This window comes from Ranitomeya variabilis, chromosome 1 (assembly GCF_051348905.1).
Source record: "Ranitomeya variabilis isolate aRanVar5 chromosome 1, aRanVar5.hap1, whole genome shotgun sequence".
In the NCBI taxonomy this organism is placed as follows: domain Eukaryota; kingdom Metazoa; phylum Chordata; class Amphibia; order Anura; family Dendrobatidae; genus Ranitomeya; species Ranitomeya variabilis.
The window spans coordinates 275,999,706-276,023,531 of NC_135232.1; the positions used below are offsets into that span (position 1 = coordinate 275,999,706).

Sequence of the window (23,826 nt, forward strand, 5' to 3'; positions counted from 1 at the left end):
TTTTGGTCGTTTTAATTACCGTATTTTCTGGTGTATAAGACGACTGGGTGTATAAGACGACCCCCAACTTTTCCATATAAAATATGGAATTTGGGATATGCCCGCTGTATAAGACGGGGGTCATCTTATACGCCCAGTCATCTTATACGGCGTGTGGTTCCCAGGGTCTGGAGGAGAGGAGACTCTCCTTCAGGCCCTGGGATCCATATTCATGTTAAAAATAAAGAATAAAAATAAAAAATATGTATATACTCACCCCTCCGAGAAGCCTGGCTGTCACTGCTGCAAGCGTCTGCCTCCGTTCCTAAGAATTGCAGAGCATGAAGGACCCTCGATGACGTCGCAGTCCTGTGATTGGTCCGTGACCGCTCATGTGAACGGTCACCTGACCGTGACGTCATCGAAGGTCCTTCACGCTCTGCAATTCTTAGGAACGGAGGCAGAAGCTTGCAGCGGTGACAGCCAGGCTTCTCGGAGGGGTGAGTATATACATATTTTTTATTTTTATTCTTTATTTTTAACATGAATATGGATCCCAGGGCCTGAAGGAGAGTTTCCTCTCCTTCAGACCCTGGGAACATCCAGGATCGCTCCCTGCACATGCCGTACCTGGCGTATAAGACGACCCCCGACTTTTGGGACAATTTTTAGGGGTTAAAAAGTCGTCTTATACGCCGGAAAATACGGTAATAAATTATAATCTTTCTATATATTATTTTGACCCTGTAGTCATTCTGTTGTGTGGACTTTAATGGCAGTTTTAGTAGATTAATCGTGTAAATTATAGAAAACAATATTCTTACACAGTGTTTTTTTTGTGCAGGCTAAAGATCATGGCAAGACTGAAGTTGGAGAACTGCATACTAAATTGGAGAAGGTAAATATTTTGTCTTCTTTTTATCTGTCTCCATCCATTTGATGTGAAAGCAGATTTGTCACCAAGATTGCGCATTACTAACTGATTGAGTTATAAGACAAAACAAATCTTATATGTGTTGAGGCTCGTGTGTTTAGATAGAAAATTATTTAGAATGGCTTTATATTATTATAAAGTGTTCCTACCTGAGAATGTTATGAGCCCTATTTTAGCTAAAGAGAACCTGTCAGCAGGATTGTGCTGAGTAACCTACAGACTCTGTCAGGTTGGGGCCCTTATATTGATTACAATGATACCTTGGTTGATGAAATCCATCTTGTGGTTGTTGTTTAATCTTTTTCAGTTAATGAGATTCTCTTGCTGCGGGGCGGCCTGTGGGGGGTCTTTATGGGGTGCTCTGCTTAGCTATTCATACTGATGACTTATGACAGGTCGCTGATCGCTCAGTGACCTGCCTATTTTACATACTGAATATTATATGTATTGAAAAATTGAAGAAAAAAAAATCACATTCAGCAGGCAGGCACCTGTGCTACAGTATGATCGCATGTATAATATGCATTAAATTGCTTTATTTGCTGATATAAATTCATTCAGAAAAAAAAATTCTTCTCGAATGTCGCCGGCCGATAGTAGCATCTATCGGATCATCGGGACGGCTACTGCGCAGACGCGTCTGGCTCCATTTTGAGAAGATTTTTTTTCAGAATCAATGTATGTGACTAAATAAAACAATTTAATGCACATTATACATGCGATCATGCTGCATTGCAGGCGCTACCACTTGGACCTGCCTGCTGAAGGTGATTTTCCCCCCAATACATACAGTATAATAATCAATATGTACACCAGGGGGCAGGTCACTAAGGGATCAATGACCTGTCATAAGCCGTCAGTATGAATACCTAAGCAGAGCACCACATAAAGACCCCCCCCCCCCACAGTCCACCCCCGAGCACAATAATCTCAATAATTGAAAACTGACGTCATAACCTTGGAACGCTTCAATGGATGGCACTGATTCTGTTTTCTCGTGACATATTGTACGTCACGGTAGTGGTAAAATTTATTTGCTATGACTTGCGTTGATTTGTCAAGAAATCGGAAATTTGGTGAAAATTTAGCAATTTTCAAACTTTTAATTTTATGCACTTAAATCAGAGAGTCATGTCACACAAAATAATTAATACAATTTCCCACATGTCTGCTTTACTTCAGCGCAATATTTGAAACATAATTTTTTAAATTTGACCAGTGATTTCTCATTTTTACAACAAAATTTACAAAACCATTTTTTTAGGGACCACCTCAAATTCGAGGTGACTTTGAGGGGTCTAAATGACAGAAAATACCCCAAAGTGATACAAGTGTAACTGGAGAAATTGCACCATACGATTTCTCCAGTCACAATTTGTTGTGCAATTTCTCCTGAGTTCACTGATGCTCTATATGTGGTCGCAAACTATTTTTGAGGCACTGAGCAAAGCTCAAAATAGGAGTAGCGTCATATTGCAGTGCAGATCTTGCTGCACTGGTTTGAGGGTGCCATGTTACATTGGCAGAGCCCTTGAGATGCCAGAACAGCAGAACCCCCCATAAGTGACCCCATTTTACAAACTAAGCCTCTCAATGAATTCATCTAGGACTGCAGTGTTTCTGCACCCATTGACTTCCATTGTGTCAGGCCATTCCACAGCAAAACTGCAGATGTAAAAAAAGATCTGCAGTTTTGCTGCAGATATGGGTGCAAGAAACGCTGCGGCCCAGGAGGAAGGAAGTGTGTGGCCGGTGACTGTGTGCGTGTCTCTGTGTGTGGGTCTGTGTGTGTGGGTCGGCAGGGCTGTGTGCGGGGTCGGCGGGGCTGTGTGCGGGGTCGGCGGGGCTGTGTGCGGCGTTGGCGGGGCTGTGTTGGGTCGGCGGGGCTGTGTGCGGGAGTCTGCGGGGCTGTCGGGGTCTGCCGGGGCTGTGTGTGTATGTGTGTGTGTGTGTGTGTGTGTGTGTGTGTGTGCAGGCATCGTCCAATGGGTCAACAAGTCCCATCCGGCTATGCATGCTACAGTGACAGTGATTGACACATTAGTCAATTATGGGACAGTAGTGGTCCCATCATCCGGCTAATGTGTTGAATGTAAAAACAAACAAAAAAACCCACATACAGTACATATAGTTCATACTCACCATCTACACCTGATTCCCGAAGCCCTCACTTACATGAAAAAAAATTAAAATAATAAACCAACAATATACTCCCTGTGTCCGACGTAATCCAATTAATATGATTGTCCCACGATCTCCCGTGGAGAGGTGTCACATCAGCTGATGCGACTGCTCTCCAGGGGCTCCGGTGATACAATGAGGGAGATACTTGTATCACTCCGCCGCCGACAGGTAACTGTAGTTCACCTGTCACTTTGCGTTAAAGGTGGACTACATCGGACAGGGAGTATGCTGTTGGTTTGTTTTTTTACATTTTTTTTTTGCAGGTGATCGATGGCGTCGAATGGATATAGGAGTACAATAAAAATTATTAAAAACTGTGTTGTGTTTTATTTCATTAAAATACTTTATTCTTATGTGTGTGTTTTTTTTTTAACCCTTTCTTACTATAAGATTAATAATGGATAGGCGTCCTATTGACGCCTCTCCATTATTAACCGGGCTTAATGTCCCCTTACAATAGCAAGGTGACATTAACCCCTTATTACCCCTGTGGTGAAATATGTATATATATATCTATATGGGTGTAGTGACATATGTCTAGGGTTATATGTGTATGTGTAAGTAGTAGTTGAACATCTGTCCTGAAGGCTGCATGTCTCACAGGTGTTAATATGTATTTTCCTGAGACAATCAGACTTCTGTCTCAAGCAGACTACCAAGTTAGATGATTTCTGTAAGTTTTCTCCTGTTATTTTATACTGTTTTGCATAAGTTGTATGTCTTTTTTTATCATATTTTTATACCTTTTTCTTACTCTAAGCACTGAACCTTTTTTGTATTAAAGTATAAAACTTTAACAAGTTGAACCTTGAATGTTCTAACGAATCCATAGCCTAAGGTGTGTGAGCCTTATGAGTGGTAGACATTATTAGTATTAATATTTCCGGGACTCATCGCCCGTGTATGAGCGGGTGTGTGGCCTGGGTCGGTGTGTGATTTATGCTCCCATTACAGCATAGGACAGACGTTGAATGCTGAACTGAAAGTGGGGAGATAGATTAACTCTTACAGACACAACCCCAAGTCATGTGCTGAGAGCGGAAACGTGACGAATTAGTGACACCACGGAGTGGGGATCCGTGACAACTGGTGGCAGAGCGGTGGGATAGATTTATTTCTATTAGAGCATTAGTGCATGGTTTAAGCAATTATTCCCTGTACTAAAGAATTGGTATCCTTGCGAGGAGTGCGCCAGTTCTACAAGGTTCAACTCAGTGCTTACTTAGACATACTTGTAAACCGTTTTCCCTTCCCCGTTTTTCTTTTCTATCTTTTACTTGGCAAAGGCTGTTCATCAATATGGCAGCCCACTACAAGAAGCAGAGCAAAGAGGCTCTGACTAACCTCTGTGAGCAGAGAGGAATAGAGACGGCCGACAGATCCAGGGAGCTGCTGATATGCGCCTTGGTCGAGCAGGATATGGAGCAAAGTGCTGGAACATCTGGGCAAGGAGAGAGTTCATCTCAGAGAGACCGAGCAATGCCAGCTCGTGCACTGGAGATAACCTGATGGAAATGCCAGTGCTGAGGAGACTATGGACTGTACTTTACAAATCGACTTACAACAGCTGGGAACAAGTGATCCCAATCTGCGCATGCAGCTTATTCTACAGTACCGACAGGCTGAGAGAGAGGCTGCAGAACGGGAGGACAATACTTTCCAGCTTCAGATGGCTCAAATAGAGAGGGGTATCAGTCCTCAGCTAACCCCCTCCCAGGACAGAAATCCGAGAACACCACGTCTGGAAAACTTCCCTGTGGTGGAGAAGGATACGGACATAGATACTTTCCTTCGGGGGTTTGAAAAAACATGCAGGCAATACCATTTACCCCGTGAGCAGTGGGTGCAGTATCTAACCCCAGGGTTGAAAGGCAAAGCCCTGGAAGTTTTTGCTGGCCTCCCACAAAAACTAGATGGAAACTATGAGGCCATAAAAGAGGCCCTGATCAGGCTATTTAACCCCTCTGTGACCTTGGACGTACTATCCCGTCGAGGTGACCTGGGCCTATCTGACCCTCGACGGGATAGTACGTCATAGCCGATCGGCCGCGCTCACGGGGGGAGCGCGGCCGATCGCGGCCGGGTGTCAGCTGACTATCGCAGCTGACATCCGGCACTATGTGCCAGGAGCGGTCACGGACCGCCCCCGGCACATTAACCCCCGGCACACCGCGATCAAACATGATCGCGGTGTACCGGCGGTATAGGGAAGCATCGCGCAGGGAGGGGGGCTCCCTGCGGGCTTCCCTGAGACCCCCGGAGCAACGCGATGTGATCGCGTTGCTCTGAGGGTCTCCTACCTCCCTCCTCGCCGCAGGTCCCGGATCCAAGATGGCCGCGGCATCCGGGTCCTGCAGGGAGGGAGGTGGCTTACCGAGTGTCTGCTCAGAGCAGACGCTTGGTAAGCCTGCAGCCCTGCACAGCAGATCGCAGATCTGGCAGAGTGCTGTGCACACTGCCAGATCAATGATCTGTGATGTCCCCCCCTGGGACAAAGTAAAAAAGTAAAAAAAAAAATTCCCCACATGTGTATAAAAAAAAAATAAAAAAAATATCCTAAATAAAGAAAAAAAAAAAAAAATTATTCCCATAAATACATTTCTTTAGCTAAATAAAATAAAAAAAACAATAAAAGTACACATATTTAGTATCGCCGCGTCCGTAACGACCCGACCTATAAAACTGGCCCACTAGTTAACCCCTTCAGTAAACACCGTAAGAAAAAAAAAAAACGAGGCAAAAAACAACGCTTTATTACCATACCGCCGAACAAAAAGTGGAATAACACGCGATCAAAAAGACGGATATAAATAACCATGGTACCGCTGAAAACGTCATCTTGTCCCGCAAAAAACGAGCCGCCATATAGCATCATCAGCAAAAAAATAAAAAAGTTATAGTCCTGAGAATAAAGCGATACCAAAATAATTATTTTTTCTATAAAATAGTTTTTATCGTATAAAAGCGCCAAAACATAAAAAAATGATATAAATGAGATATCGCTGTAATCGTACTGACCCGACGAATAAAACTGCTTTATCAATTTTACCAAACACGGAACGGTATAAACGCCTCCCCCAAAAGAAATTCATGAATAGCTGGTTTTTGATCACTCTGCCTCACAAAAATCGGAATAAAAAGCGATCAAAAAATGTCACGTGTCCGAAAATGTTACCAATAAAAACGTCAACGCGTCCCGCAAAAAACAAGATCTCACATGACTCTGTGGACTCAAATATGGAAAAATTACAGCTCTCAAAATGTGGTAACGCAAAAAATATTTTTTGCAATGAAAAGCGTCTTTCAGTGTGTGACGGCTGCCAATCATAAAAATCCGCTAAATAACCCGCTATAAAAGTAAATCAAACCCCCCTTCATCACCCGCTTAGTTAGGGAAAAATAAAAAAATTTAAAAAATGTATTTATTTCCATTTTCCCATTAGGGTTAGGGCTAGAGTTAGGACTAGAGTTAGGGCTAGGGTTAGGGCTAGGGTTAGGGCTAGGGTTAGGGCTAGGGTTGGGGCTAGGGTTAGGGCTAGAGTTAGGACTAGGGTTAGGGCAAGGGTTAGGGCTAGGGTTGGGGCTAGGGTTAGGGCTAGAGTTAGGACTAGAGTTAGGGCTAGGGTTAGGGCAAGGGTTAGGACTAGGGTTAGGGCTAGGGTTGGGGCTAGGGTTAGGGCTAGGGTTAGGGTTGGGGATAGGGTTAGGGCTAGGGTTAGGGCTAGGGTTGGGGATAGGGTTAGGGCTAGGGTTAGGGCTAGGGTTAGGGCTAGTGTTACGGCTAGTGTTAGGGCTAGTGATAGGACTAGGGTTATTGCTAGGGTTAGGGCTAGGGTTAGGGTTGGAGCTACAGTTAGAGTTGGGGCTAAAGATAGGGTTAGGGTTTGGATTACATTTACGGTTGGGAATAGGGTTGGGTGTGTCTGGGTTAGAGGAGTGGTTAGGGTTACCGTTGGGATTAGGGTTAGGGATGTGTTTGGATTAGGGTTTCAGTTATAATTGGGGGGTTTCCACTGTTTAGGCACATCAGGGGCTCTCCAAACGGGACATGGCATCCGATCTGAATTCCAGCCAATTCTGCGTTGAAAAAGGAAAACAGTGCTCCTTCCCTTCAGAGCTCTCCCTTGTGCCCAAACAGGGGTTTACCCCAACATATTGGGTATCAGCGTACTCAGGACAAATTGGACATCATCTTTTGGGGTCCAATTTCTCCTGCTACCCTTGGGAAAATACAAAACTGGGGGCCAAAAAATAAGTTTTGTGGGAAAAAAAAGATTTTTTATTTTCACGGCTCTGCGTTGTAAACTGTAGTGAAACACTTGGGGGTTCAAAGTTCTCACAACACATCTAGATAAGTTACTTTGGGGGTCTAGTTTCCAATATGGGGTCACTTGGGGGGGGTTTGTACTGTTTGGGTACATCAGGGGCTCTGCAAATGCAACGTGACGCCTGCAGACCAATCCATTTAAGTCTGCATTCCAAATGACGCTCCTTCCCTTCCGAGCTCTGTCATGCACCCAAACAGTGGTTCCCCCCCACATATGGGGTATCAACGTACTCAGGACAAATTGGACAACAACTTTTGGAGCCCAATTTATCCTGATACCCTTGTGAAAATACAAAACTGGGGGCTAAAAAATCATTTTTGTGAAAAAAAAAAAAGAATTTTTATTTTCACGGCTCTGCGTTATAAACTGTAGTGAAACACTTGGGGGTTCAAAGTTCTCACAACACATCTAGATAAGTTCCTTGGGGGGTCTAGTTTCCAATATGGGGTCACTTGTGGGGGGTTTGTACTGTTTGGGTACATCAGGGGCTCTGCAAATTCAACGTGACGCCTGCAGACCAATCCATTTTAGTCTGCATTCCAAATGACACTCCTTCCCTTCCGAGCTCTGTCATGCACCCAAACAGTGGTTCCCCCCCACATATGGGGTATCAGCGTACTCAGGACAAATTGGACAACAAAGTTTGGGGTCCAATTTATCCTGATACCCTTGTGAAAATACAAAACTGGGGGCTAAAAATCATTTTTGTGAAAAAAAAAAAAATTTTTTATTTTCATGGCTCTGCGTTATAAACTGTAGTGAAACACTTGGGGGTTCAAAGCTATCAAAACACATCTAGATAAGTTCCTTAGGGGGTCTACTTTCCAAAATGGTGTCACTTGTGGGGTTTTTTAATGTTTAGGTACATCAGGGGCTCTCCAAACGCAACATGGCATCCCATCTTAATTCCAGTCAATTTTGCATTGAAAAGTAAAATAGCGCTCCTTCCCTTCCGAGCTCTGCTATGCGCCCAAACAGTGGTTTACCCCCACATATGGGGTATCGTCGTACTCAGGACAAATTGCACAACAACTTTTGTGGTCTAATTTCTTCTCTTACCCGTGGGGAAATAAAAAAATGGGGGCGAAAAGATCATTTTTGTGAAAAAATATGATTTTTATTTTTACGGCTCTGCATTATAAACTTCTGTGAAGCAGTTGTTGGGTCAAAGTGCTCAACACACATCTAGATAAGTTCCTTAAGGGGTCTACTTTCCAAAATGGTGTCACTTGTGGGGGGTTTCAATGTTTAGGCACATCAGGGGCTCTCCAAACGCAACATGGCGTCCCATCTCAATTCCAGTCAATTTTGCATTGAAAAGTCAAATGGCGCTCCTTCCCTTCCGAGCTCTGCCCTGCGCCCAAACAATGGTTTACACCCACATATGGGGTATCAGCGTACTCAGGACAAATTGCACAACAATTTTTGGGGTCCAATTTCTTCTCTTACCCTTGGGAAAATAAAAAATTGGGGGCGAAAAGATCATTTTTGTGAAAAAATATGATTTTTTATTTTTACGGCTCTGCATTATAAACTTCTGTGAAGCACTTGTTGGGTCAAAGTGCTCACCACACATCTAGATAAGATCCTTAGGGGGTCTACTTTCCAAAATGGTGTCACTTGTGGGGGGTTTCAATGTTTAGGCACATCAGGGGCTCTCCAAATGCAACATGGCGTCCCATCTCAATTCCAGTCAATTTTGCATTGAAAAGTCAAATGGCGCTCCTTTCCTTCCGAGCTCTGCCCTGCGCCCAAACAATGGTTTACACCCACATATGGGGTATCAGCGTACTCAGGATGAATTGTACAACAAATTTTGGGGTCTATTTTCTCCTGTTACCCTTGGTAAAATAAAACAAATTGGAGCTGAAACAAATTTTGTGTGAAAAAAAGTTAAATGTTTATTTTTATTTAAACATTCCAAAAATTCCTGTGAAACACCTGAAGGGTTAATAAACTTCTTGAAAGTGGTTTTGAGTACCTTGAGGGGTGCAGTTTTTAGAATGGTGTCACACTTGGGTATTTTCTATCATATAGACCCCTCAAAATGACTTCAAATGAGATGTGGTCCCTAAAAAAAAATGGTGTTGTAAAAATGAGAAATTGCTGGTCAACTTTTAACCCTTATAACTCCGTCACAAAAAAAAATTTTGGTTCCAAAATTGTGCTGATGTAAAGTAGACATGTGGGAAATGTTACTTATTAAGTATTTTGCGTGACATATGTCTGTGATTTAAGGGCATAAAAATTCAAAGTTGGAAAATTGCGAAATTTTCAAAATTTTCGCCAAATATTCGTTTTTTTCACAAATAAACGCAAGTTATATCGAAGAAATTTTACCACTATCATGAAGTACAATATGTCACGAGAAAACAATGTCAGAATCGCCAAGATCCGTTGAAGCGTTCCAGAGTTATAACCTCATAAAGGGACAGTGGTCAGAATTGTAAAAATTGGCCCGGTCATTAACGTGCAAACCACCCTTGGGGGTGAAGGGGTTAACCTAACACCAGAAGTGTATCGGAGAAAGTTCCGGAACCTACAACATGGAGCAACTGACTGCTATGCAGATGTTGTGAGCACCTTGAGGACCACTTTCCACCAATGGATCAGGGGACTTTCTGTTAACAGTTTTGAGGACTTAACGGATCTTATGGTCAAGGATCAATTTCTTCACATATGCCCCACGGATGTACGACAATTTGTGTGTGATCGGGAGCCACAAACTGCGAAACAGGCTGCAAAGATTGCAGACTGCTATGTGGCTAACAGGATGCCTGAGGTGCGGAAGCCATCGGGATTCAGCTGGAGGGGAGGTAAGCGAAACGGGGACCCTTCTCCCTCTGCCGGCCGATCACCAGTGCTGTCCAAGCCTACCTCCTATGGGGTCCCGGGCAATAGACATTCTCTAGGCGATGCACGCCGGTGCTTCTGCAACCAAGTGGGACATGTTAGCGCTGTCTGCCCTGATAGGGAGAAACTCCCAACTATAACCACAAAGCCGTCTGTGTCCCCACCGTCTGTCCTCTTTGTGGCCAGCTCTGATGCGAGGGCTAATGAGAACTGTCAATCTGTCACTGTTGGCAATAAAGTCACCATTGGTCTCAGGGACACTGGGGCAGAGGTGACCATGGTCATGATTAAGGGAGCTTAGTCTCCAGAAACGCGTTGAGATTCTTACCCATATGGTTTGTGCTGAAGTTTGTATCCTCCATGTTCAAGTTTGTGAATAAAGAAAACTTTTTTTCACGGATTCGGTGAAGCTGGACATTTTCTTCTTTTGGATTCTACACGCCTGGACAGAGCGGGTCCGTGCTTCCGAAATTTGGCTTATGCATCCCAGGTGAGCTGGTTTACATTCCTTCTTATAAAGAGACACTCCCCACGGATACTACAGAATCTTAGGACTATGAAAGGCGGCTGATCGTCCCTTATCCATTTAGGGAACAATTACTGAGAATTGCCCATGAAATTCCTTTGGCAGGACACCTTGGAATACAAATGACTAAAGCTCGCCTGACACATAACTTCTATTGGCCCAAGATGGGGACAGATATTGCCAATTACTGTCGATCATGTGTAGTTTGCCAGAGAGTTGGAAAGTCCGGGAATATACAGAAAGCTCCATTGATACCACTGCATGTGATCAATGAGCCTTTCCGGAGAGTGGCTGTGGATATCATAGGGCCACTTGCAATCCCTAGCAGCTCTGGCAAAAAGTACATCCTCACAGTGGTGGACTATGGTACACGATACCTGGAAGCTGTGGCACTGTCCTCCATCCGAGCAGACAAAGTTGCGGATGCTTTACTGACTGTTTTCTCTCGTGTGGGTTTCCCCAGGGAAATGTTAACCGATCAGGGAACCCAGTTCATGTCCGATCTGATGGAAAGCCTCTGCAAAAAACAAGTGCAGCATGTTGTGGCCAGCACCTATCATCTCCAATCCAATGGACCTGCGAGTGTTTTAACGGAACATTAAAGAAAATGCTCAAAATACTGGTGGAGACTGAAGGGAGAGACTGGGAGTGGTACCTCCCCCATCTGTTGTTTGCCTACAGAGCGGTATCCCAGGCGTCTACAGGATTCTCCCCCTTTGAACTGGTTTATGGGAGGAGGGTCAGGGGGCCACTTGATTTGATTAAGGACTGTTGGGAGGACGACCCCAGAACTACTGGAGTCTCAGTGGATGAATATGTACTGCGGCTCAGAGAGAGAATAAAAAAACTGAGCAACCTGGCCCATGAGAACGTGACCCAGGCCCAAATACACCAGAAGGTCTGTTACGACCGTAATGCCAGACTGAGGGCATACGAGGAGGGGCAGATGGTTTGGGTGTTGGTCCATATGTTACAAAATAAATTGCAGGCCGCATGGGAGGGACCATACACTGTACATAAGCGGCTAAATGATGTTAATTATGTGGTGACACTAGATGAGCATGCAAAGCGTCAGAAAGTATTTCATGTGAATACGCTGAAGGCTCATCATGACAGGGAGACCTGTTTCTTACCTGTCTGTAGCCTGCCTGAAGAGGGGGAGGCTGATCTGTTGCTAGATGTGGGGGCTGGGACTCAGTACATGGAGTCCCTGGAGTCAGCAGAGTATAACCCTGAGCTATCACACAGTCAGCGGTCTGAGCTGATGGGGGCGCTCAGCGAGTTCACCGAAGTCTTCACAAGGCAGCCTAGGAGGACGCACTTAGCGGCTCACCATGTGGACACTGGTACTAGTCCCCCAGTACGGCAGTCTGCATACCGTGTGTCAGCAGAGGTGAAGACACACATGAGGGAACAGGTAGAGGAGATGCTGAACCTCAAGGTGATACAAAAATCCCAGAGTGCCTGGGCCTCGCCTGTGTTTCTTGTCCCAAAAAAGGACAGTACTACCTGGTTCTGTGTAGACTACAGGAAATTAAATGTACTGACTACATGTGAGGTCTACCCCATGCCGAGGATAGACGAGCTGTTAAAGCAGCTAGCTACAACATCGGACATCACCATCATGGACCTAAGTATGGGATATTGGCAGCTACCCCTGCCCAGAGAAGTGGCTTGTGCCACCATTGAAAAGGAATGTTTGGCAATTGTGCGGGCTCTAAAGAAGCTGCAACTATGCCTCTATGGGGTAACTTCAGTGTGATCAAAGATCATAACCCATTGAGTTGGCTCAACAGAGTAGTTGGGGACAACGGGCAATTGCTTAGATGGAGTCTGATATTACAACAATAGGATTTCATAATTCAGCATAAGAAGGGAGTTGATCATGGCAATGCTGATGGCCTATCTCGCTAAGGTGGGGCGGAACCAGATACGTGCTTGGGAGCTGACCTGTAAGTCAACCCTCATGCACGTTCATAAGGAGGGAGGTGTGGTGAAATACGTGTATATATATATATATATATATATATATATATATATATATATATATATATATATATATATATGTGTGTGTGTGTAATGACATATGTCTAGGGTTATATGTGTAACTAGCAGTAGTTGAACATCTGTCCTGAAGGCTGTATATCTCACCCAGGTGTTAATATGTATTTTCCTGAGACAAGCAGACTTCTGTCTCCAAATCTCACCGGGGGGTCTAGCTAGGACCAAGAAGAAAGGGTAACACTTGACACCTCCCAGCTCTTGGAAGAGAGATGTCAATTACGACCTGATGCAATTATGATATTAACCTGAGGGGCTGGTCTAGAAATCTGACCTCCAGACCAAAGCTATAAATTACACCTGTATACCTAGAATCGTGTTCACATAATAGGAGCAACCGAGCTGTTGTGATCCAATATACATTCCTACCCTGAGGGAGCAGAAAGCAGACTACTAAGTTAGATGATTTCTGTAAGTTTTCTCCTGTTATTTTATACTGTTTTGCATAAGTTGTATGTCTTTTTATCATATTTTTATACCTTTTTCTTACTCTAAGCACTGAACCTTTTTGTATTAAAGTATAAAACTTTAACAAGTTGAACCTTGAATGTTCTAACGAATCCATAGCCTAAGGTGTGTGAGCCTTATAAGTGGTAGACATTATTAGTATTAACATTTCCGGGACTCATCACCCGTGTATGAGCGGGTGTGTGGCCTGGGTCGGTGTGTGATTTATGCTCCCATTACAGCATAGGACAGAGGTTGAATGCTGGACTGAGAGTGGAGAGATAGATTAACCCTTGCAGGCACAACCCCAAGTCATGTGCTGAGAGCGGATGCGTGACGAATTAGTGACACCACTGAGAGGGGATCCGTGACAACCCCATATACCACCTCTACACAGCAGTGGGAAGGGAGGGGCTAAGTGCCAGAATTGCGACATCACGATGCGCCATTTCTCGGGCAGTTGCAGGCTGGTGTTAGTAGGGGGGGGCAATATCCATGGCCCCTTCCTAGGCTATGAATATCAGCCCGCAGCTGTCTGTGTAGCCTTTCTGGCTATAAAAATATAGGGGGACCCCACGTCATTTTTTTTTGGGGGGGACCCCCTATTTTAATTTCCAGTAAAGGCTATGCAGACAGCTGCGGGCTCATATTCATAGCCTGGGAAGGTGCCATGAGTATTACCCCCTTTCCAGGCTACAAATATTGGCCCCCGGCAGTCGTCTTTCCCCCTCTGGCGGAGAAAATTGCGCAGGAGCCCACGCCATTTTATTCCCCCCCCCCCCCCCCCCTTTTTTTTTCCAAAATGAAACACATTGTTCACTAATACACATTGGCCTTTCTATTATATATCTATGGATATAGCTATAGATATATCTATGGATATATTTATAGATATATCTATATGATATATACAGTGCCTTGCGAAAGTATTCGGCCCCATGGAACTTTTCAACCTTTTCCCACATATCATGCTTCAATATAACACAAAAGGGAAAATTCTATTAAGAAGAAACCCAATTAGAGTGTTTTGTATAAAGATATATAAATTTATTTAAGCATAAAATACAAATAGTATAGCAAGGTACAACTGATCAAGCAGGGTGGGGGAGGTAACTAGCTATTCACCGCCTGGTAATCAATAATGGCGTATGCATAAACAGTGAATCGCCGAATCAAGGTCAAAAATTACACAAACACATGCATGTACCAAAATATAATTAAAGACATATATTGAACAGCACAGGTGCAAAAAGGCATAAAAATTAGCCTAGCGAATCCAAGAGTAATCCATAAGCGAAAGTGCAATAGTGCAAAATGCAAAAAGTGCTAAGCAAAAGGAATACGTTGTGAAGTTATGCTGTAAGCTATTCAATAGGAGTATTCATATTACCTATATGTGGTGTAGGACCAGGACCCCAGCCTGCCGCCTCAACGCGCGTTTCGCCGATCTTCGTCAGGAGGCTTCAAACATGCTTCAAACATAAAGATACCAAATGTAAATTTTTGGTGAAGACTCAACCACAAGTGGAACACAATTGTGAAGTTGAACGAAATTTATTGGTTATTTTACATTTTTGTGGAAAATGAAAAACTGAAAAGTGGGACGTGCAATATTATTCCGCCCCTTTACTTTCAGTGCAGCAAACTCACTCCAGAAGTTCATTGTGGATCTCTGAATGATCCAATGTTGTCCTAAATGCCTAGGATGATAAATATAATCCACCTGTGTGTAATCAAGTCTCCGTATAAATGCACCTGCTCTGTGATAGTCTCAGGGTTCTGTTTGAAGCACAGAGAGCATCATGAAGACCAAGGAACACAACAGGCAGGTCCGTGATACTGTTGTGGAGAAATTTAAAGCCGGATTTGGATACAAAATGATTGTACTACAACGTACTGGTTATTCCAACATACTGGAAATTATAATGGCAGTTTGCAATTTTCACTCAGCAACATCCACTGCTGTCCCTCCCTAGTCTCGCTGTATGGCAAAGTAGTACTGTACAGCCTCATATAGGATATTTCTACATTCAGCAGATATTGTGGGACACATTTTGGTGCCCTTTTACCCATTTCCCAGTATCAAAATGTAAAATTTTGGGCTAACACACAATCTGGGTGGTAATGTAATTATTTTTTCTTCAATGCGAAGTGGTATAAAATTCGGTGACACACCTGTGGTGTCAATATAATAACTGCACCCCTAGATTAATTAATTGAGAGGTTTACAAATAGAGAACAAGAGCAGCACATCCAAGCTAGTGTGAACAGGCGCCAACAAAAAAAAGCATAAGTTGAAAAACGATAAAGGTTGCACCATTATTTGCCAAGAATGATTACTCTAGAACATTGAAAATGCATTACTGCCATAGAAAATAGGAAAAAAACCTATAGAATGTACATTTTTCCTATTTCCTATGGCATTGAGAAGTTTAGATTGTAAAATGGGGTCACTTATGCTATTCTGGCACCTCAGGGGCTCTGCCAATGTAACATGGCACCGTCAAACAATTGCAGCAATATATGCACTGTAATATGACGCTTCTTCCCTTCTGAGTTTTGCACTGTGCCTCAAAAGTAATTTTTCAACCACATATGGGGGTATCAGTGAACTCAGGAGAAATTGCACAACATTTTCTCCTGTTACCCTTGTGAAAATATGAAATTTGGAGCTAAAAAAGATCTTTGTGGGAAAAATGTGATTTGACTGAAGCCTGTCTCCCCTGACTTCTCCCCAGCTTGTAGAAATTCCAAAAGTCGCAACATTTTTAGTGCAAAATTTTTACAAGTCTTCAGAGTGTTGTTTTTTGGGTGTAAAATATATATATATATATATATATATATATATATATATATATATATATATATATATATATATATATATATATATATACACACACATATTCTAACTGGATATAATATTTAAACTGACTGTCCAAGGTGTAGATCAACCTCTTTGCTCCCAAAATAGCAATCACAAGTGTAAGCGTGGACTCCACAACACCTCTGAAGAATCCTGAGGTATTTAACACCAACGTCGCTTTTTGATGGACAAGGGCAAAGAGCCCTGGGGTTTTTTTTTTTTTTTTTTTTGGGGGGGGGGGGGGGGGGGGGGAATTGCCTGGAATTTCTGGACTGTTGGCCCTGATTCAGGTCTTTACGTCCAGGTCATGCTACTCTGAGGAAGGTGGATTTTCATATAAGCTTTATTGAAAGCATGAAGTACTTGGTTTTCATTACTACATATGAGAACACATTTCAAGAAGTCCTATTGTAACATTGCTTCTAGCACGTTCTCTAGTCACTAATTTTTAACAATTATTTGCTATGTTAATAACTTGCATATTAGAGTTTATTTTGCACATTTAAAAATTACATTTCTGATATTGGCAATGGAAACTGTCTCCACTGTATAGCATGCAATGCCTGATGCTCCTCCACAGTTCAGCTGTTAATTTGCGGTTCTCATTTATATCACCAGATCAATGCCGACCAACTGATTAAAATCCAGGAGCTGCAGGAGAAGCTTACTAAAGTAAGTGGTGGGTTTGATATCCGATGAATGATACTGCTAGCCGTTACAGAAATTTTGTGGTTTCTAACTGATAGGAGGAGTATTAGCAGGAACTTTAGACGTATTTTCTTTTAATCAGCCACGTATGTAGGTAGAAGGAGATATGGGCTTTGGTTCATTAAGACCATTGTTTGCCACCACACCAGTCTTAAAGGGCCACTGTCACCCCCTCCAGCCGTTATAAACTAAAAGAGCCACCTTGTGCAGCAGTAATGCTGCAGTCTAACAAGGTGGCTCTTTTAGTTTTTGCTTCTGTTATTACCTCAATAAAGCGTTTTATAATTTTCCCCAAATACCTAGAGTACAATTCTGAAACTATACAAATGCCAAAGGAAAGAAGGGAGGGGATGCATGGGACCATTGAGAAAATCTCAAGAAATATTATGAATCTTGTTGAGCCCAGTAAAAGTTCCCTAAACTGAATTGAAGTAATCAATTTAGTCATTAAGTTTATTTGTCAAATTCAAACCTTTGAATTTCACTGATATGGTCTACTAGATATGTATGTGAAGGTGGTGTAGTTTGTTTCCAGAAACAAGCTATTAAACATCTCATAGCAGTTAAGTAATGGAAAGGCAATCTAGAGGATTTACTGCCCATGCCTTTAGGTGGTACATTAAGCCCTTTATGACCTTGGACATATAGGTAAGTCCAAGGTCATCTCCCTGCACATGACAAGCTGATCTGATCAGCTGTCATGTACTCACAGCCACGGGTGGATCCGTGATCCACCCTCTGCTGTTAACATGTTAAATGCCGCTGTCAATTCTTGCGAGCCGGAAGAGCGTAAGACATATGCCCATCGGCTTCCCGTCACTTGATCACGGGGATGGTGAGGTGAGTGGAGAGTCATTTATCATTGTGTATATTTCTGAAGTTAGCCCTTTAGTAGGTGAGGATCACCTACACTTCCTCTCAAAGACAGTAGGGGAGACTTGAGTAGAGTTAATAAGAGAAAAAGCAGTATGTATTTTCTGTGAATAGTGGTACTGCTCACATTTAGGAAGATTAAATGTGGCTTTTTTAGATTCAAAAGAGAGACTGTCCTTTGTATTGGCATTGTTTTGGTCTGAAAATCTGAAAAGACCCTCTAACGACCAGGGGTTGCTTTCTGGGAAATGAGGATAAGATTAAAAAAAAATACTTCAGATTTACTTGCGGACAGAAAATAAACAAAAGTCTTTGTTTTTTGCAATATATCCACACATCCCTTGTAAATTTCAATAAACCCAGTAAATTAGGTGTGGGGATGGGTGTGGTACTTGACATAGGAGGCAGTTAGGCCGGCCTCACACTAGCGAGTTTTACGGACATATGAGCGCATAAACTACGTCCGTAAAATACGCATAACACACGGCCTAATGATTCCCTATGTCCCAGCTCCTATCAGCCGTATTTTACTGATCCATATTATACGGTCTTGTACGGCCGTACAAAATCGCAGCATGCTGCGTTTGTCACTGTATTGCGCAAAAAAAATCGCCAATGAAAGTCTATGGGGGCGAGAAAAATACGGATTACACACGGACCAGCAGTGTGACCTTCGAGAAATACGCACCGGTGTTAGAGAGAAAAGCCGGTAATTCAATTGCCACATTCCACACTACTAATGTTAGTAGTGTGTATGTGCAAAATTTTGGCGCTGTAGCTGCTAAAATAAAGGGTTAAATGGCGGAAAAAATTGGCGTGGGCTCCCGTGCAATTTTCTTCCGCCAGAGTGGTAAAGCCATTTAGTACTATTGGCTTAATAATTGACGCCTCTCCATTATTAATCTGGCTTAATGTCACCTTACAATTGCAAGGTGACATTAACCCTTCATTACCCCATATCCCACCGCTACATGGGAGTGGGAAGAGAGTGGCCAAGTGCCAGAATAGGCGCATCTTCCAGATGTGTCTTTTCTGGGGTGGCTGGGGGCAGATGTTTGTAGCCGGGGGGGCCAATAACCATGGACACTCTCTAGGCTATTAATATCTGCCCTCAGTCACTGGCTTTACCACTCTGGCGGAGAAAATTGCGCGGGAGCCCACACCAATTTTTTCCGCGATTTAACCCTTTATTTTACAAGCTACAGTGCCCAAATTTTGCACATACACACTACTAACATTAGTAGTGTGGAATATGCAAAAAAAAAGGGATAGGAGATGGTTTACTGTATGTAAACCATGTCTCATATCATGTCGGGTTTGGGAAGGAGAAATGAAAAGCCGGCAATTGAATTACCGGCTTTTCACATATATCGCGCTGAATTAAATATAAATACAGAGAATATATATATATATATATATATATATATATATATATATATATATATATATATATATATATATATATATATATATATATATATATATATATATACATACATACAGTGCCTACAAGTAGTATTCAACCCTCTGCAGATTTAGCAGGTTTACACATTTGGAATTAACTTGGCATTGTGACATTTGGACTGTAGATCAGCCTGGAAGTGTGAAATGCACTGCAGCAAAAAAGAATGTTATTTCTTTGTTTATTTTTTTTTTAAATTGTGAAAAGTTTTTTCAGAGGGTCATTTATTATTCAACCCCTCAACCCCCCAGAATTCTGTTTGGTTCCCCTAAAGTATTAAGAAGTAGTTCAGGCACAAAGAACAATGAGCTTCACATGTTTGGATTAATTATCTCTTTTTCCAGCCTTTTCTGACTATTTAAGACCCTCCCCATACTTGTGAACAGCACTCAAACATGGTCAACATGGGAGAGACAAAGGAGCATTCCAAGGCCATCAGAGACAAGATCGTGGAGGGTCACAAGGCTGGCAAGGGGTACAAAACCCTTTCCAAGGAGTTGGGCCTACCTGTCTCCACTGTTGGGAGCATCATCCGGAAGTGGAAGGCTTATGGAACTACTGTTAGCCTTCCACGGCCTGGACAGCCTTTGAAAGTTTCCTCCCGTGCCGAGGCCAGGCTTGTCCGAAGAGTCAAGGCTAACCCAAGGACAACAAGGAAGGAGCTCCGGGAAGATCTCATGGCAGTGGGGACATTGGTTTCAGTCAATACCATAAGTAACGTACTCCACCGCAATGGATTCCGTTCCAGACGAGCCCGTAAGGTACCTTTACTTTCAAAGCGTCATGTCAAGGCTCGTCTACAGTTTGCTCATGATCACTTGGAGGACTCTGAGACTGACTGGTTCAAGGTTCTCTGGTCTGATGAGACCAAGATCGAGATCTTTGGTGCCAGCCACACACGTGACGTTTGGAGACTGGATGGCACTGCATACGACCCCAAGAATACCATCCCTACAGTCAAGCATGGTGGTGGCAGCATCATGCTGTGGGGCTGTTTCTCAGCCAAGGGGCCTGGCCATCTGGTCCGCATCCATGGGAAGATGGATAGCACGGCCTACCTGGAGACTTTGGCCAAGAACCTCCGCTCCTCCATCAAGGATCTTAAGATGGGTCGTCATTCCATCTTCCAACAAGACAACGACCCAAAGCACACAGCCAAGAAAACCAAGGCCTGGTTCAAGAGGCAAAAAATCAAGGTGTTGCAGTGGCCTAGTCAGTCTCCTGACCTTAACCCAATTGAAAGCTCAAGATTAAAGTCCACATGAGACACCCAAAGAACCTAGATAACTTGGAGAAGATCTGCATGGAGGAGTGGGCCAAGATAACTCCAGAGACCTGTGCCGGCCTGATCAGGTCTTATAAAAGACGATTATTAGCTGTAATTGCAAACAAAGGTTATTCCACAAAATATTAAACCTAGGGGTTGAATAATAATTGACCCACACTTTTATGTTTAAAATTTATAAAAATTTAACTGAGCAACAAAACTTTTTGGTTTGTAAGATTTATGCATCTGTTAATAAATCCTGCTCTTGTTTGAAGTTTGAAGGCTCTAACTTATTTGCATCTTATTAAACCTGCTAAATCTGCAGGGGGTTGAATACTACTTTTATGCACTGTATGTGTCTCAATGACATATATATATATATATATATATATATATATATATATATATATATATATATATATATATATACTGTATATATGTTTTAACGAGCATTTGAGCACATAAATCCATTAGATGTTGGTTTTGCAAGCCTGCGAGAAAATATCGCAGTACTGATGCCATACGGATTACATACAGAGGATGTCATGCGCAAAATACGCTGACACACCCTGCCTACGGATGACATACGGATCACTATTTTGGGGACTTTTCTGCGTGTTACGGCCGTAAAAAACGGACCATATTTACATACGCTGAGTGTGAGGCCGGCCTTAGGGTGAATTGGTGCAATGCTCAGTTTTTCTCTTTCAGTTAATTTATTGAATTCCACCTCTGAAACCCACAAGGTGAATTAGAAAAGCTGAACAACCCAATAATAATGAATTACCAGGTACTGCTAAGCCTCCTTGCTTTTTACTAGATACTTAAACTTTTTTTTAGAAATACGGTATGTTTTTAGACCGCCCCCCTCCCCCCCAGATAAATCTAAAAAAAGGCTGCTTGTCTATCTGTTAGTTCACGGAGAGGAACTGCAACTGAGAGGGCTTCTAGTACATAGAGCAGTTTTGGTAGTAGTGTGATGGCTTCATGACTGATATTCAGCTAAAAGTATGAAATAAGGAGTGTTTTCCATTTATTTAATAACTAGATGGTAGCCTGATTCTAACGCATCGGGTATTCTAGAATATGTATGTAGTTTATTTATGAAGATTTTAGAATAATACATTGAATACACAGGATTCGGACTGCGCCTGTCGCTGATTGTTCGTGGCCGGCCATGTAGTATATAACAGCCCACATAGTAAATAGCACAGCCACGTAGTATATTGCACAGCCACATAGTATATAGCACAGCCACGGAGTGTATAGCACAGCCACGGAGTATATAGCACAGCCCACGGAGTATATAGCACAGCCCACGGAGTATATAGCACAGCCACGTAGTATATAGCACAGCCACGTAGTATATAGCACAGCCACGTAGTGTATAGCACAGCCCATGGAGTGTATAACAGCCCATGCACGCAGTATATAACACAGCCCACGTAGTGTATAACACAGCCCACATAGTGTATAACACAGCCCACATAGTGTATAACACAGCCCACGTAGTGTATAACACAGCCCACGTAGTGTATAACACAGCCCACATAGTGTATAACACAGCCCACGTAGTGTATAACACAGCCCACGTAGTGTATAACAGCCCACGTAGTTCATTGCACAGGCCACGTAGTGTATTGCACAGCCCACGTATATTGCACAGCCCACGCAGTACATTGCACAGCCCACGCAGTACATTGCACAGCCCACGCAGTACATTGCACAGCCCACGCAGTACGTTGCACAGCCCACGCAGTACGTTGCACAGCCCACGCAGTACGTTGCACAGCCCACGCAGTACGTTGCACAGCCCACGCAGTACGTTGCACAGCCCACGCAGTACGTTGCACAGCCCACGCAGTACGTTGCACAGCCCACGCAGTACGTTGCACAGCCCACGCAGTACGTTGCACAGCCCACGCAGTACTTTGCACAGCCCACGCAGTACATTGCACAGCCCACGCAGTACATTGCACAGCCCACGCAGTATATTGCACAGCCCACGCAGTACATTGCACAGCCCACGCAGTACATTGCACAGCCCACGCAGTACATTGCACAGCCCACGCAGTACATTGCACAGCCCACGCAGTACATTGCACAGCCCACGCAGTATATTGCACAGCCCACGCAGTATATAGCAATGTGGGCATCATATCCCTGTTAAAAAAAAAGAATTAAAATAAAAAATAGTTATATACTCACCTTCCGTTGGCCTCGGATCCAGGCGAAGCGGTTACCGACGCTCCTCGCGCGCTCCGGTCCCAAGAGTGCATTGCGGTCTCGCGAGTAGCGGTTTCGTGAGACCGCTACGTCATCATCTCGCGAGACCGCAATGCATGGAGCGGTCACCGGAGCGTTGCGAGGAGCGGGAAAGGCCGGTTCTGGATCCGAGGGGCCGACGGACAGTGAGTATATAACGATTTTTTTTTTTTTATTATTATTATTATTTTTAACATTAGGTCTTTTAACTATTGATGCCACATAGGCAGCATCAATAGTAAAAAGTTGGTCACACAGGGTTAATAGCAGCGGTAACGGAGTGCGTTTCCCGCGGCATAACACGGTCCGTTACCACTGCCATTAACCCTGTGTGAGCGCTGACTGGAGGGGATTATGGATCGGGCACTGACTGCGGGGAGTAAGGAGTGGCCATTTTGCCGCCGGACTGTGCCCATCGCTGATTGGTTGTGGCCGTTTTGCCGCGACCAATCAGCGACTTGGATCTCCATGACAGACAGAGGCCGCGACCAATAAATATCCGTGACAGACAGACAGAAAGACGTAAGTGACCCTTAGACAATTATATAGTAAATGCCTTTAATTCACGGAAGAGTTTTATGGAAGTTTTGTGTTTTCTCAAGACCATGAGTAAGGCAGAAAGTTGAAACGCTTTGGTCTGGTTACTAGTACCGTACTTGAACTAATGTTGAATTGCCATTGGAGCCTGTTTTAATCTGAATATTAATAAACGTTAAGTTTTGCTTACATAGAATGCAGCCTTATTCGCTGGATCATTACTCCTCTATTTCATGTTCAGTAAAACATCATCTTCAAACTAGCATACCTTAAAGATGCTATTTCTCAATTTAACCCTGGCTATGTCAGTATTTTGTATTTTCTTGACCACTAGCTGTTCAGTGCATGATACAACTGATAAAACGGACAGCAGACAGCCCTTCCTTATACCATTATCAATACAGAATCTGTATGAAGTACTAAAGGGCAGCTTTATAGCATCTGTGGGAGATGAATAAAGAGCATGGAGGGCTGATAAAAGTGGGCTCTTTTAGTTGGGGTCCTTGCCAACACTGAACTATTTGTTTTTAGAATTTGCC

General features: G+C 43.3%; 1 protein-coding gene across 8 annotated transcripts in view; it reads left to right on the forward strand.

Annotated features, from left to right (window-relative positions):
* Window positions 1-23,826, forward strand: part of CIT (citron rho-interacting serine/threonine kinase) — a 205,654-nt gene that overhangs the window by 97,518 nt on the left and 84,310 nt on the right. For all 8 annotated transcript variants that reach the window (XM_077294796.1, XM_077294806.1, XM_077294822.1 and 5 more), the window contains 2 exons: window positions 824-877; window positions 16,794-16,847. In XM_077294796.1, coding sequence (XP_077150911.1) covers window positions 824-877; window positions 16,794-16,847 — 108 coding nt within the window. The remainder of the gene's footprint in view (window positions 1-823; window positions 878-16,793; window positions 16,848-23,826) is intronic.